This window comes from Colobus angolensis, unplaced genomic scaffold, assembly GCF_000951035.1.
Source record: "Colobus angolensis palliatus isolate OR3802 unplaced genomic scaffold, Cang.pa_1.0 Scaffold57, whole genome shotgun sequence".
Taxonomy (NCBI): Eukaryota; Metazoa; Chordata; class Mammalia; order Primates; family Cercopithecidae; genus Colobus; species Colobus angolensis.
In genome coordinates, this window is record NW_012119265.1 from 7819194 (window position 1) to 7830577 (window position 11384).

Here is an 11384-nt window from a genome sequence, read left to right on the forward strand (position 1 = left end):
TTTCACAGTCCTTAAAAGATACGTATTTAAAGAATAATGATACACAAAAGTTTACAAAGTGATTTCTACATGAAATCTTTTTTTGTTTTGTTTCTGAGACAGAGTCTTACTCTGTCACCTAGGCTGGAGTATAGTGGTGTGATCTCGGCTGAATGCAATCTCCGCCTCCCAGGTTTAAGAGATTCTTCTGCCTTAGCCGGGGACTGACTGTAGCTGGGACTACAGGCACGCCCGCCACCTCACCCGGCTAGTTTTTTGTATTTTTTAGTAGAGATGGGGTTTCACCGTGTTAGCCAGGATGGTCTCGATCTCCTAACCTCGTGATCCACCCATCTCGGCCTCCCAAAGTGCTGGGATTACAGGCTTGAGCCACTGCTTCCGGCCAAGAAACATAATTTTATACCTACATTTCATGAGTTTAAAACGCTGTTGTCTTTCTTTGAGATCTGAGCATGGAAGGAAATTTTAAACATTTAAATTAAACTAGTATGGACTTCCAAGCATGAAATATTTAAACCCATCTTATATTTAATATGTGTAAGTCACATGTTGATTGCTAAAACATTGCTATTTACAACAGCATGACTGAGCTGGACAAAGAAATAAGTACCTTGAGAAGTGGCTTGAAAGCAGTAGAGACAGTGAGTATTTGTTTTTTGTTCTAATTCCTAGTTTCTTCACTATCTCTAGTGCTGGTGGTTTCCAGCAGATGAGTTGCTGGTTGTCTTGGCATGTGGTATGCCCAGAATAAACATTTGTTGATTAAAAATAAGAACCACCACCACAAGAAGCAAAGGCAGGTTATGTTCAGCCTGGCAACTTGATTGCAGGCAGCCGGGGTCGTGGGTGAGTCACTGCAGGAGGAACTGAAAACTGGACCTAGCGTGCCACCAATTTATCTGTGAGGCAGGATTCATCAGGATGAGTGGATCGGGCTAGATGGTCTTCAGCGACCCTCTCAATTTCCAAGTGCTGCTAATATATGGTGTTCACTTTCAGTAGAGCAATAGAACTTCTCTGTTGTTTTTGTCTTGGTCCTTTGGGTAGTATTTACTAAGCAGACACTGTAGTACATGCTCTAGCCGAGGGTCACGATGACTCAGAATCCTTGTCCTCCAGGTGTTGCAATAATCTGAGCAGCCACTTCCCTCAGCCTGGCCGTGTCCAGATAGCAGAGTGATTACAGAGGTGCCTTAAGGAAGGGCAGCGGGTTGAGGGTACTTTGGAGACATGTGGAACAATTGGCCCCTATTAGAGGAAACTTCTCTTTTGGAAAAGAAGTTGTTTGAGCTGTGGCTTCGGAGCGTGGGGTAAACTTAGGTGCATAGAGGGAGGTTATCCCAGGCATACAAGACAACCTGGGCCCGGGCCTTTGAGGAAGGAAAACCGGTCAGGCTGGCAGACTGGAGCTGGTAGGATGAAATGTGCTTTTTGGCACAGTGCCCTGTGGGTGCTGTGCAGATGTAGCTGCCAGCGAGAGAGGGGGCAGGGATGAGAACAGGCTGGCAGAGCAGCGTCCCTGTGACCGTGCTCGGAGCAGACATAGCTCGGGCTTCCTCTGGGTGAAGGAGATGGACATGCAGGCAGCTTGGACAGGTGCCTCTCATAAGTATCTCAGATCATTTATCGGTAATGCTGTGAGAACTCTCCCTTCTTTTCTTTTTTTAATCACAAAACTGCCAAAGAAAGTAGTTGAACTAATTAAAGACATATCTCCAATAAAAATTAAAGTCACAATGTCTAATTTTTTGTTTTCAATAAATTAAGGAACATGTGAGGTTTTTTCCTTTTTTTTTTTTAATGTAGAGAGTGGGGGGCAGTATTAAAAAAAAAATAAACTGATTGAACTTTTTCTCCCAGCCCCAGAGGGTCCATGGTCATTATGATGACCCTGAAGCCTGGCTCTGACCCCTGCTTCTGAGCCAGGTCAGAGCAAGGCCTGGGGTGGGGGCTTCTGGGGAAATTTTGTGTTGCTGCTTTATTAAAGGATAGTTTTGCTGAAATCACTCTATATACACTGTCATATACACTGTATCACACTTTTTATAGGAAAGGGGATATAGAAGCCTCCCCTACCCCTGGAGGTAGGTGTGGTATTTTAAGAAAATAGCAGGGGGCAGAGCTTGGCTTGGCCAAATATATATGTCTTCTAATTGTGCTTTACACAAATTAATTATATTGTTTGAAGGTATCAGAGATGAATATTTATGAAATTATACATTAATGAAACACTTTCAAATGCCTTTCCCATCCCCACACTGAACACAGATACACTTACTTTCCAGGCTAAAGTACTAGAATTACGGCAATTTCTTCCAATCAGCGCCAGCTCCCTAATTGATGAGTTTTCACTTCTGTTATTTCATTTGAGTCTAGTGATGATGTGGATATTGCCCCCTTAAAAAAAATCAATAAACTGAGGCCCAGAGCAACATACCATGGTTAAGAACCAAATCAGTGGTAGAGCTGAGCCAGAACCCATAAACTGTGATGACTACACTCCTGCTTGTGAAGATCTCTGCCAGTGCAAGAAAATAAGGGAGCATCCAGTTTAAGTCAATTGGTGTACAACATAGTTATTACCAAGACTCTAGAGTCAGGCAGGCCTGAGTTCAAACTGGCTCTGTCACTGGTCAGCACTACTTCAGGGCAAGTAATATATCCCTTCAAACCTTAATGTATGTGTCTGTATAATGGGACTAGTGATCCCTCACTTATAGGGATGTTGTGAACTTTAAATAAGAATGTGCATCTGGCAATGATTAACTTAACTAATAATATTAGATTTGGATCATCTGTGTTCATTGCTGTGGTAATGGGGAATATGGATAATTAACAAGAGACTAATTCCCCTACAAGCCTGTTTACAAAAACCAATATGGTACGGACAAGAGAAAAATGGTAGAAGATTATGGTGCCAAATGCTACAGCCAAAATTCTACTGACCCGTATCCCACAGTTTAAGAAGTAAATAGACTTGGCTGAGAGGAAAAGAAGAAAAAAATCAAGGCACCAGAATTCTAAGCATGGAATATTGACAAGCAGAGTCTCTTGTTTTCACTCACAAGCCCTTAGAGTTCAGTTTGCCCCCACTATTTGTTTAACTTCTATTAATTTTATCCAAATGCAAATCCGCTTGCTTTCTAAAGTCTGAAAGAGTAATAGATCAAGTACTTAGATTGTTGGTAAATTGCTATTAGCAAATATGCGTGTGCACATGGGCATGGCTCTGGCATGGTGGGAGGAAGGGCAGGGGCACTAGAGTATAACAAAATGTTTTAGAACAAGTTTTGATGTGTTTACCATTCTCATTTATTAAATTTAAGGCATGTGAAATATGAGACAAGGTGTGTCTCATGTCTGTATTTGAAGCCCGCATTGACATTATTCATTTCCTGTGTTTAAGGAGCTGGAATATCAGAAGTCTCAGCCCCCACAGCCTGGAGATAAGTTTGTGTCTGTTGTCAGCCAGTTCATCACAGTAGCCAGCTTCAGCTTCTCTGATGTTGAAGATCTTCTAGCTGAAGCTAAAGACCTGGTAAGTTTCCCCCTTGTGCACTGACTGTTGTTTGAGTGGAATGGGCTTCATTGTGATACTTTCAGTTATTATTCTGTATGGGAAATAGCAGGAGTGAGATCTAAACTTCGTGGTGCAGGAAATAAAGTAGTAGATAATTACTTTCCAGATTCCATTGTTTTTTGTATGACATAGGTGTGTTTTCATTTCCAAGACTGTGATTAATCTGAACACACCGTTTTTGTCTGACTGGCCTATGTTGAAAGACCTTGAAGGCTTTGAATGGTAGGAGACCAGCAAATACTTTGACAGTTTTCTCTTGGTTGAAATTGGCTTGAAGTACTTACCTCTGGGAGCCAGAAAAGAGTAGATGATGAAAACCAGGGGTAGAATCAAATGTGCAATTCGATGTTACTAAAGCCATGTGCCTAATTATGTAATATGCTCATCTGAGATACAGCCTTGGAGGACAGGATGCTACCTGTATAAATCTCCAGCAGAACTTGCTAAAAGAGATGCATTTTAATTCACAGTCTCATTGCAAGAGTTATTTTTTTTTTAGTAAGACATTTATTTTTATGATTTCTGCTATTTCACATTTTGTGTTCCCTTAGAAGAGAAATTTTTGTTGATTAATAACCACGACCTTTAGCTCCTCAGCTTCACCTCACTCCTCTCTATCCCAGGTTGTTTCCTCTTCCAAAATGCATTCACATTCATATACAAGACATGTAGAGAGTCTCTCATTTTCTCTCCTCTTCTCATTCTTTATAAAGTATATTAACACCCTTCCCCGCCCCCCCCCCCCATTGGTCCTTTTACTCTACCCATCTCTCAGTTGCCACAGCGCTCTTGCTTTTACTTGAGTCTTGTGTTTCGAAACTTCAGTAAATGGATGTTATTTTTCTCTGGTCACCTGTCTGGTTGTAGATATGGATGATTGTTTACGTAAATGTACACACATACCAATTAAAGTACAGAGTAGGCTGTTTACATGCGTTAGCTAATCTCAACATTAAACCTCCTCTCTAACCTCATTAAATAAATGATAATATATGTTCAAATGGCTGCTGTCAGAGGTCCAACCTCTGATATCCCACAGTGGAAATCAGTCAACTGATGTCAGCAACCACCATTCAGACCTCCACTGTGAAAGCCCCCATCTATGTTTTATGTATGCCTCACCACTTTAGAGTTTGTGCTTCATAAAGGAAGAGATTCCCCCTGTCCTGATATCCCACCTGAGCAATATAGCACCTACTTCATCAAGGGGCTCAAACATTTTTGTGTGTGAACTGGCTGTTGTCAGCTTGTTCATCACAGTAGCCAGCATCAAGCTTCTCTGATGTTGAAGATCGTCTAGCAGAACATAAAGACCTGGTAAATTTCCCCCTCGCACACTGACTGTGGTGTGTGTGTGTGTGTAGGGGGTGGAGCTTTAATCTGGGTCTGGTTTTCTTTAGATTTCTAAGATTTCAGTATACATGACATCATGATCACTAGAATTCCTTGATAAAAAGATCACTCGGGATGGCTTGAAGTACGTGAACTTGAATGTTTTAGAAATCCAGTTGTAGACTGTCTATTGCTATTTTGTTCATACCAGAACTTTTCTAAATTAGCATATAAAACCATGGAGCAAGCTAGAGCATTATATATGGTGTCTGAAGAATGTTATGTTTTTTGCCCGAATAACTCTTTTCTAATAGAATATTTCCAAATAAGTAAAACATTGAAAACTCCTCAGTGAAGACAGAAATGGTAAAAAGGACACTTTTATTACAAATTTAAAGATACAGTAACTGTAAAATATATATAAATATAAGCCAAAACTTGTTTTATTTAAAAATAAATGTTGAAAATATTTTAGGTAGATAGTGTCACTGAAATATCAGAAGAACCTAACAATATAACAAAGACAAGTAAAGCAATAAAAATAAAACCAATTATAAACTGTTTGGGGGCACTGCGTAAACACAGCATGGTCTAAATATGAAGAAAACTTAAAACCTGGAAAATGTTAAGTAGCTGATTGGGCATAGGGAAAAACGTATTTGACTTTGAAGCTAGGAACACTATCCTTAGTAGCTTAGGAGTAATAGCATTAGATCCTCACAGAAGGAAGTATAATTTTAGCAAACAATTTGACATTGAATATTATATGGGTAGTTGTAATGCTAAGACTATTGAAAACATACTGTCTTGAGTTATGAAGATAACCCCTGGAAGAACTAAAACGAGACTGGATATACTGTTGTTACTGTATACATATATTTTTATCTAACTTCATAAATTTCTTCCTTGGTATGTTGCATCTTGGCCATTTAAAAAGATTGACACTAGGGCATGTTGCATGTACCCATAGTCCCAGATACTCAGGAGGCTGTGACAGGAGGATCACTTGTGCCTAGGAGTTTGAGTCCAGCCTGGGCAATGTAACATTGCAATACCCCATATCTTTTTTTAAAAAAATACTTTTTTAAAAAAGATTGGCATTGAAAGGGGTTCTAAAACAAATAATTTGGAATAAAATTGTATTCTCAATCATACACTGGGTTGCATTAAAGATTCCATACTCAGTTACTCTTTTCTCATTGAGACCCTGAAAATATCCCAACAATAGCAGCATTATTTATGATTGGGAAAAGCAGCTAAGAGGCACTGGCTCCCGTTTGCTTTCTATGTTGACCATATGGCACCAGTAAATGATATTAAACTACTTCAAAGAAAAGTTAAAAGTACAAGTTTCCTTCCCCCTGCCGAGTTTGCTGTTAGTTTTATGTCTGGGGTGCTGTGCTCTACAATATTTTGTTTTTACTACTGTTTAGTTAATAAAAAGTCATAGGAGTTCATCATACATGCTAAGCTCAAATGAGGTAGACAGGAATAAATGGTTTCAAAAGCTAAGGAATATTAAAATTTTTACTTTAGAAATGATTAATAGACATGTTCAGCAGCTGAAGATAAATATAGGCTCGCTAGAATCCCTCAGTTATGTTTGACTCAGCCGGGTGCAGTGGCACGTGCCTTTAGTCCCAGCTACTCGTGAGGCTTAAGGGGAAAGATTGCCCAGGAGTTTGAGGCTGTAATTTGCTGTGATCATACCTTTGAATAGCCACTAAACTCCAGCCTGGGTAACATGTAAGACTCCATAAATTTGTGGGGGGGGGGAACCAATAACATATGCATTCTAGCCTGGGCAACCTGTAAGACCCCATCTCTTAAAAAACAAAACAAAACAAGAAAAACTGCCGGGTATGGTGGCTCACGCCTGTAATCCCAGCACTTTGGGAGGCCAAGGTGGGTGGATCACCTGAGGTTAGAAGTTTGAGACCAGCCTGGCCAACATGGTAAAACCCCTACTCTACTAAAACTACAAAAATTAGCCAAGCGTGGTGGTATGTGCCAGTAATCCCAGCTACTTGGGAGGTTGAGGCTGGAGAATCACTTGAACCTGAGAGGCAGAGGTTGCAGTGAGCTGGGATCATGCCACTGCACTCCAGCCCGGGTGATGGCGAAACTCTATCTCCAAAACAAATAAATAAATAAAAATAAATGAGCAAACAAAACTTATGCTTGACTCAATCTGGGCTTTAGTCTTTCTAAAGTTATTTATATTTGATTATGGAATTCTCATGAAACATTGACTTCTTAAAACCGTCTTTTTTCTAGTTCACTAAAGCAGTGAAGCACTTTGGGGAAGAGGCTGGCAAAATACAACCAGATGAGTTCTTTGGCATTTTTGATCAGTTTCTTCAAGCTGTTTCAGAAGCCAAACAAGAAAACGAAAATATGAGAAAGAAAAAGGAGGAAGAAGAACGTCGAGCTCGCATGGAAGCTCAGGTGAGAGGATGATTCATTGACCAATTCCACCTCCTAGAAGTCCTATGGCTGCAGCCCAGTCAAAAGTATTTAGAGAGCACTCTGACCTGCTGGCAGGAAGGCAGGCTTCAGTGTACTCTCTAGAATGCTGTGGGGCTTTAAATTGGTGGTGTTTCTCTTGGGCTATTTAACAGTGTATTTCAAAGCCTTAAAAAAAATTATCCACATCCTTTGCTCTGGAATTCCATTTCTTAGCATTTATTTTAAAGAAATAATCATAAATTTACACAAAAAAGGGCAGCATTCTTTATAATAGCCCCAAGCTAAAGACAACCTAGATGTTTACCAATAGGGCTTGAGTTCTAAATGTTGTAAGGGCTATATAATGGTATATTTTCACAGTCCTTAAAAGATACGTATTTAAAGAATAATGATACACAAAAGTTTACAAAGTGATTTCTACATGAAATCTTTTTTTGTTTTGTTTCTTAAGATGCGTTAATACATATAGAAAATAATAGTGGTGAGATAAACCTCTAAAAAGTTCACAGTAGTAGAATTAAAGATGCTTCCCCCACCTTCCTTTTATCTGAATTATCCAAATTGTCTACAATATGCATGTATTAGTTGGCTTTTAATAACAGTAACTGTTGTGTATCAGGTTTCAGGGTTCCACAGTACATGCAAGCTAAGCCTTTGATACAAGGAAAATGGCCTGATGACCATTTGCTTTAGTTATTTGGGGTCTATGTAATAGTGATACCTTTTTTTTTTTTTTTTCATTAGCAAAAACACAAATTGCCTCAATTGCTCTTATTTTTAACTAGAATACCATGCAGTTTACCTAGAATCTAGGTGGTGAGGGTCTAACCACAAGGCAGTGGTTATTTTTTGTTGTTGTCCATTGCTTCCACAATGGAGACTCCATGTTCCAATTACCCTTTCTTGTGATATCCAAAGGGGTTATAGGATGAGCACAGCTTGGTGTCTGGAGCATTACCATGTTTCACAGAATTCATCTCTACTGAAAACAAAATGCAACATTTTGACATGTTTCTAAGAGGTTATTTCTTTCTATTTGCAGCTCAAAGAACAACGTGAAAGGGAACGTAAAATGAGAAAAGCTAAAGAGAATAGTGAAGAAAGCGGAGAGTTTGATGACCTCGTTTCAGCTTTACGCTCAGGAGAAGTGTTTGACAAAGACCTTTCTAAATTGAAACGGAATCGCAAACGCATTACCAACCAGATGACTGACAGCAGCAGAGAGAGACCAATCACAAAACTTAATTTCTAATCGTCCATGAATACTTTATTTTAGAAAGCTCATTAGCGGCCCTCTAAAGTGACTAGAACGTTTCATTACACTGCCTTGCAATCCAAACAGTGGCAATTTTTTCCTTCATCTGTGAGTGAATGTGTGAATGTGTGTGTATGTAAATGTATGTGTGTATATATTAAAAAATGTATATAGATGTCTGAGTGTTGTCTGGAGACCTCTACGTATGGTTAAAAAGATTTATGTTAATGTATGTGCTCCGAAACCCTTCGTGTATGCATTCACCTTGAGTGTGGCTCATTTTCTTTCCCCGAACACCATGACTGTTCAGAAGCACAATTCTATCTCCTGAAAGAGATGACAGAGACATTCCCTAGATTCAAAGACAAAACAGGAGGGAAAAAAAAAAACCTTGCAAAATATTGTATTGTTTCCAAGCTTGATATGCTTTGAAATTATTTTCATTGATGGAACTGGAGTTGGAAAAATACAGATTTAAAATGGTTTTCGATAGCTGACATTGTGATGTAGATGCATCAGTGATAGGACCAGCTTCGGATTTCTGACATCGGTGTGAGGATACAGTCTGTAAATGTTTATTGAGAACATCTTGCACACAATTTGAATTATGTAGAATGTCAGTAAGAATTTTTTGTATATTTAAAAGTTGGACATCAATTTTTTCCCCTAATTTCATCAAGTTATCTCTGCCAAGTGCTCCTGATAATTTCTTCAGATTTTTGGAAAAAACACTATCTAAATGCAATCCATGCTTTTTTTAAAGAACAACATTGCCAGGCCAGAGTATGCTTGTTCTAACACTATAGATATATAAACCTTAAAAATAAAATATCTCACCCAAGACTTAAAGGAAGAATTCTCTGAAGGGATAAAGATTACTAAAAAAAAAAAAAAAAAAAAAAAATTAATGGGGTGCCTCTTTGTTATAGTTTCTATTTTCTGTTTTGTAGGACAAGCTGCATTTTCTGTAAATATAGGTCTGGACTAAAGGACACATAAAGAATGCACAAAATGTCAACATCAGCAGAGATGCCCAGATCTATTTATCTCTAAGTATATTTGAAGTGATTGCTGTTTATATGTTGTCATTTTAAAATTGTGTGTCAGTAAAGCTACCTGTAAAATTTCAGTCCAAAAAAATAAAGCTCTCAGGGAGACATAAATAAAAACAATGAACATTAGAGAATAAAATATAGATGCTTACCATTAACCTACCAACTCTTAATATCCTTAAATTATGTGATATATAAAGAGGACTGTTACTTTTTTTTTTTTTTTCTTGCTTTGCTTTATTTATTTGTAGTCGGGGATGGGGGCTAACGTTTTCTCTTTTCTTTCTATCGATCCTGTTGTGGTTGGGTTTCCTGTGGAGAGAGTAGTTTGTCCTGTTGCACTAGAACATTATTTACTCACTAAATTGAGTTTTTCATCAATTAACAAATATTTATTAAGTTCCTACTATGTACCAGGCATAGTAAGGCTACAATGGTAAGCAAGACAGAGTCCCTGCCCCTAAAGGCTTAAATTCTAATGGGGATATTAAGGGATGAATAGAATACCAATGTGTGCACTGTACAGGAATCATACTATTTAAAAATAATTTGTATAAACTATAACACTTAGCACAGACAGCAAGGTATCTGCGCTATGTGAAAGCTGTGAAATAGTGCTCTAAGAGTTGTCAAGAGCTGTGGTTTTACATCTTTTCCTCATTGCAAATTTAGTGACTTTCTACACATCAAATGGAAATAAATGACTAGCAAATAAAACAGTCATAAATACAAAGCAGAGGTTGCACTCCCCCAGTCCCGAGTTAACCCAGGTCTGCAATAACACCGTGTTGAAGGTGCAGATAGAGACTTGACTCAGAAAGGCTTGGAGATGAGGAAGATTGGGATATAATGATGGTTTTGTCTGTTCCTTAACTAAAGTGCCTCTATGTATATTCTTTTCTATTTGTAGCAGGAGAAATTTGGTCTGGCTCAATTTTGGAACTGTATTTTGAAAATGGCTTTGTCTTACAGTTTAAGGAATAGACAGGTGGAGAGAAAGTCACATAGAGGAGCAAGTTTGTGTAGCATGTCCCTCTTGCCCCTTTTAATCATCCTCCTTTGATATGGCCATCCTGGTGGGCCTCCTTTGCCATTTCCATTTTTGGTTTCTTTCCCCAAAAACTGTGTGCAGGTAATTCCATGTGCCATTGTTGAAAAGAAAAACAAAAAAAAAAAAACTACTTTCTACTATTTAGATTGGTGCTGGTGTAAGTAGCCACTTTTCTCTCTTGGGTGTGTATTTTGAACTTTGTTTGTTTTTTTAAATTAATGCCAAAAAGAAAATGCATAATTTGTGAACTTAATTATACGTCTTGTATCTTATTAGCTTGGTAGTTGGAACCACTTAGTCTTTAGGTGCGAGACTGTTGTTAGATAGTACTGAGAACAAAAGTATGTGTTATGAGACTGTACATTTTTTTAAAAATAGCAATATGCAATAAAGAGATGAATTCATTGGGTGTACATATGTCTTTCTATGAATTATTAAAACAGCGTCATCAAACTTCTTCGCAGTTTCCACCACTGAATTTCAATTTTGCAAACTGTTCACTGAATCAGAAATATATACGTGTTTTTAAACTTGTACTTACTGGACCTAGAAGAATATAGTTTTCTATTATGGCAGCATTCAGTATGTTCACGTTATCATATGCCACCTCTTTCTACACTTGGTTTATATATGAGTTATACAATT

The 11384-nt window shown here is 38.3% G+C and overlaps 1 protein-coding gene across 2 annotated transcripts in view; it reads left to right on the forward strand.

Moving 5' to 3' along the window:
- Window positions 1-11154, forward strand: part of DAAM1 (dishevelled associated activator of morphogenesis 1) — a 181078-nt gene extending 169924 nt beyond the window's left edge. For both annotated transcript variants that reach the window (XM_011961911.1, XM_011961910.1), the window contains 4 exons: window positions 581-641; window positions 3407-3538; window positions 7190-7360; window positions 8424-11154. In XM_011961911.1, the coding sequence (XP_011817301.1) occupies window positions 581-641; window positions 3407-3538; window positions 7190-7360; window positions 8424-8633 (574 nt within the window). In that variant the 3' untranslated portion in view covers window positions 8634-11154. The remainder of the gene's footprint in view (window positions 1-580; window positions 642-3406; window positions 3539-7189; window positions 7361-8423) is intronic.
- Window positions 11155-11384: the final 230 nt, after the last annotated feature.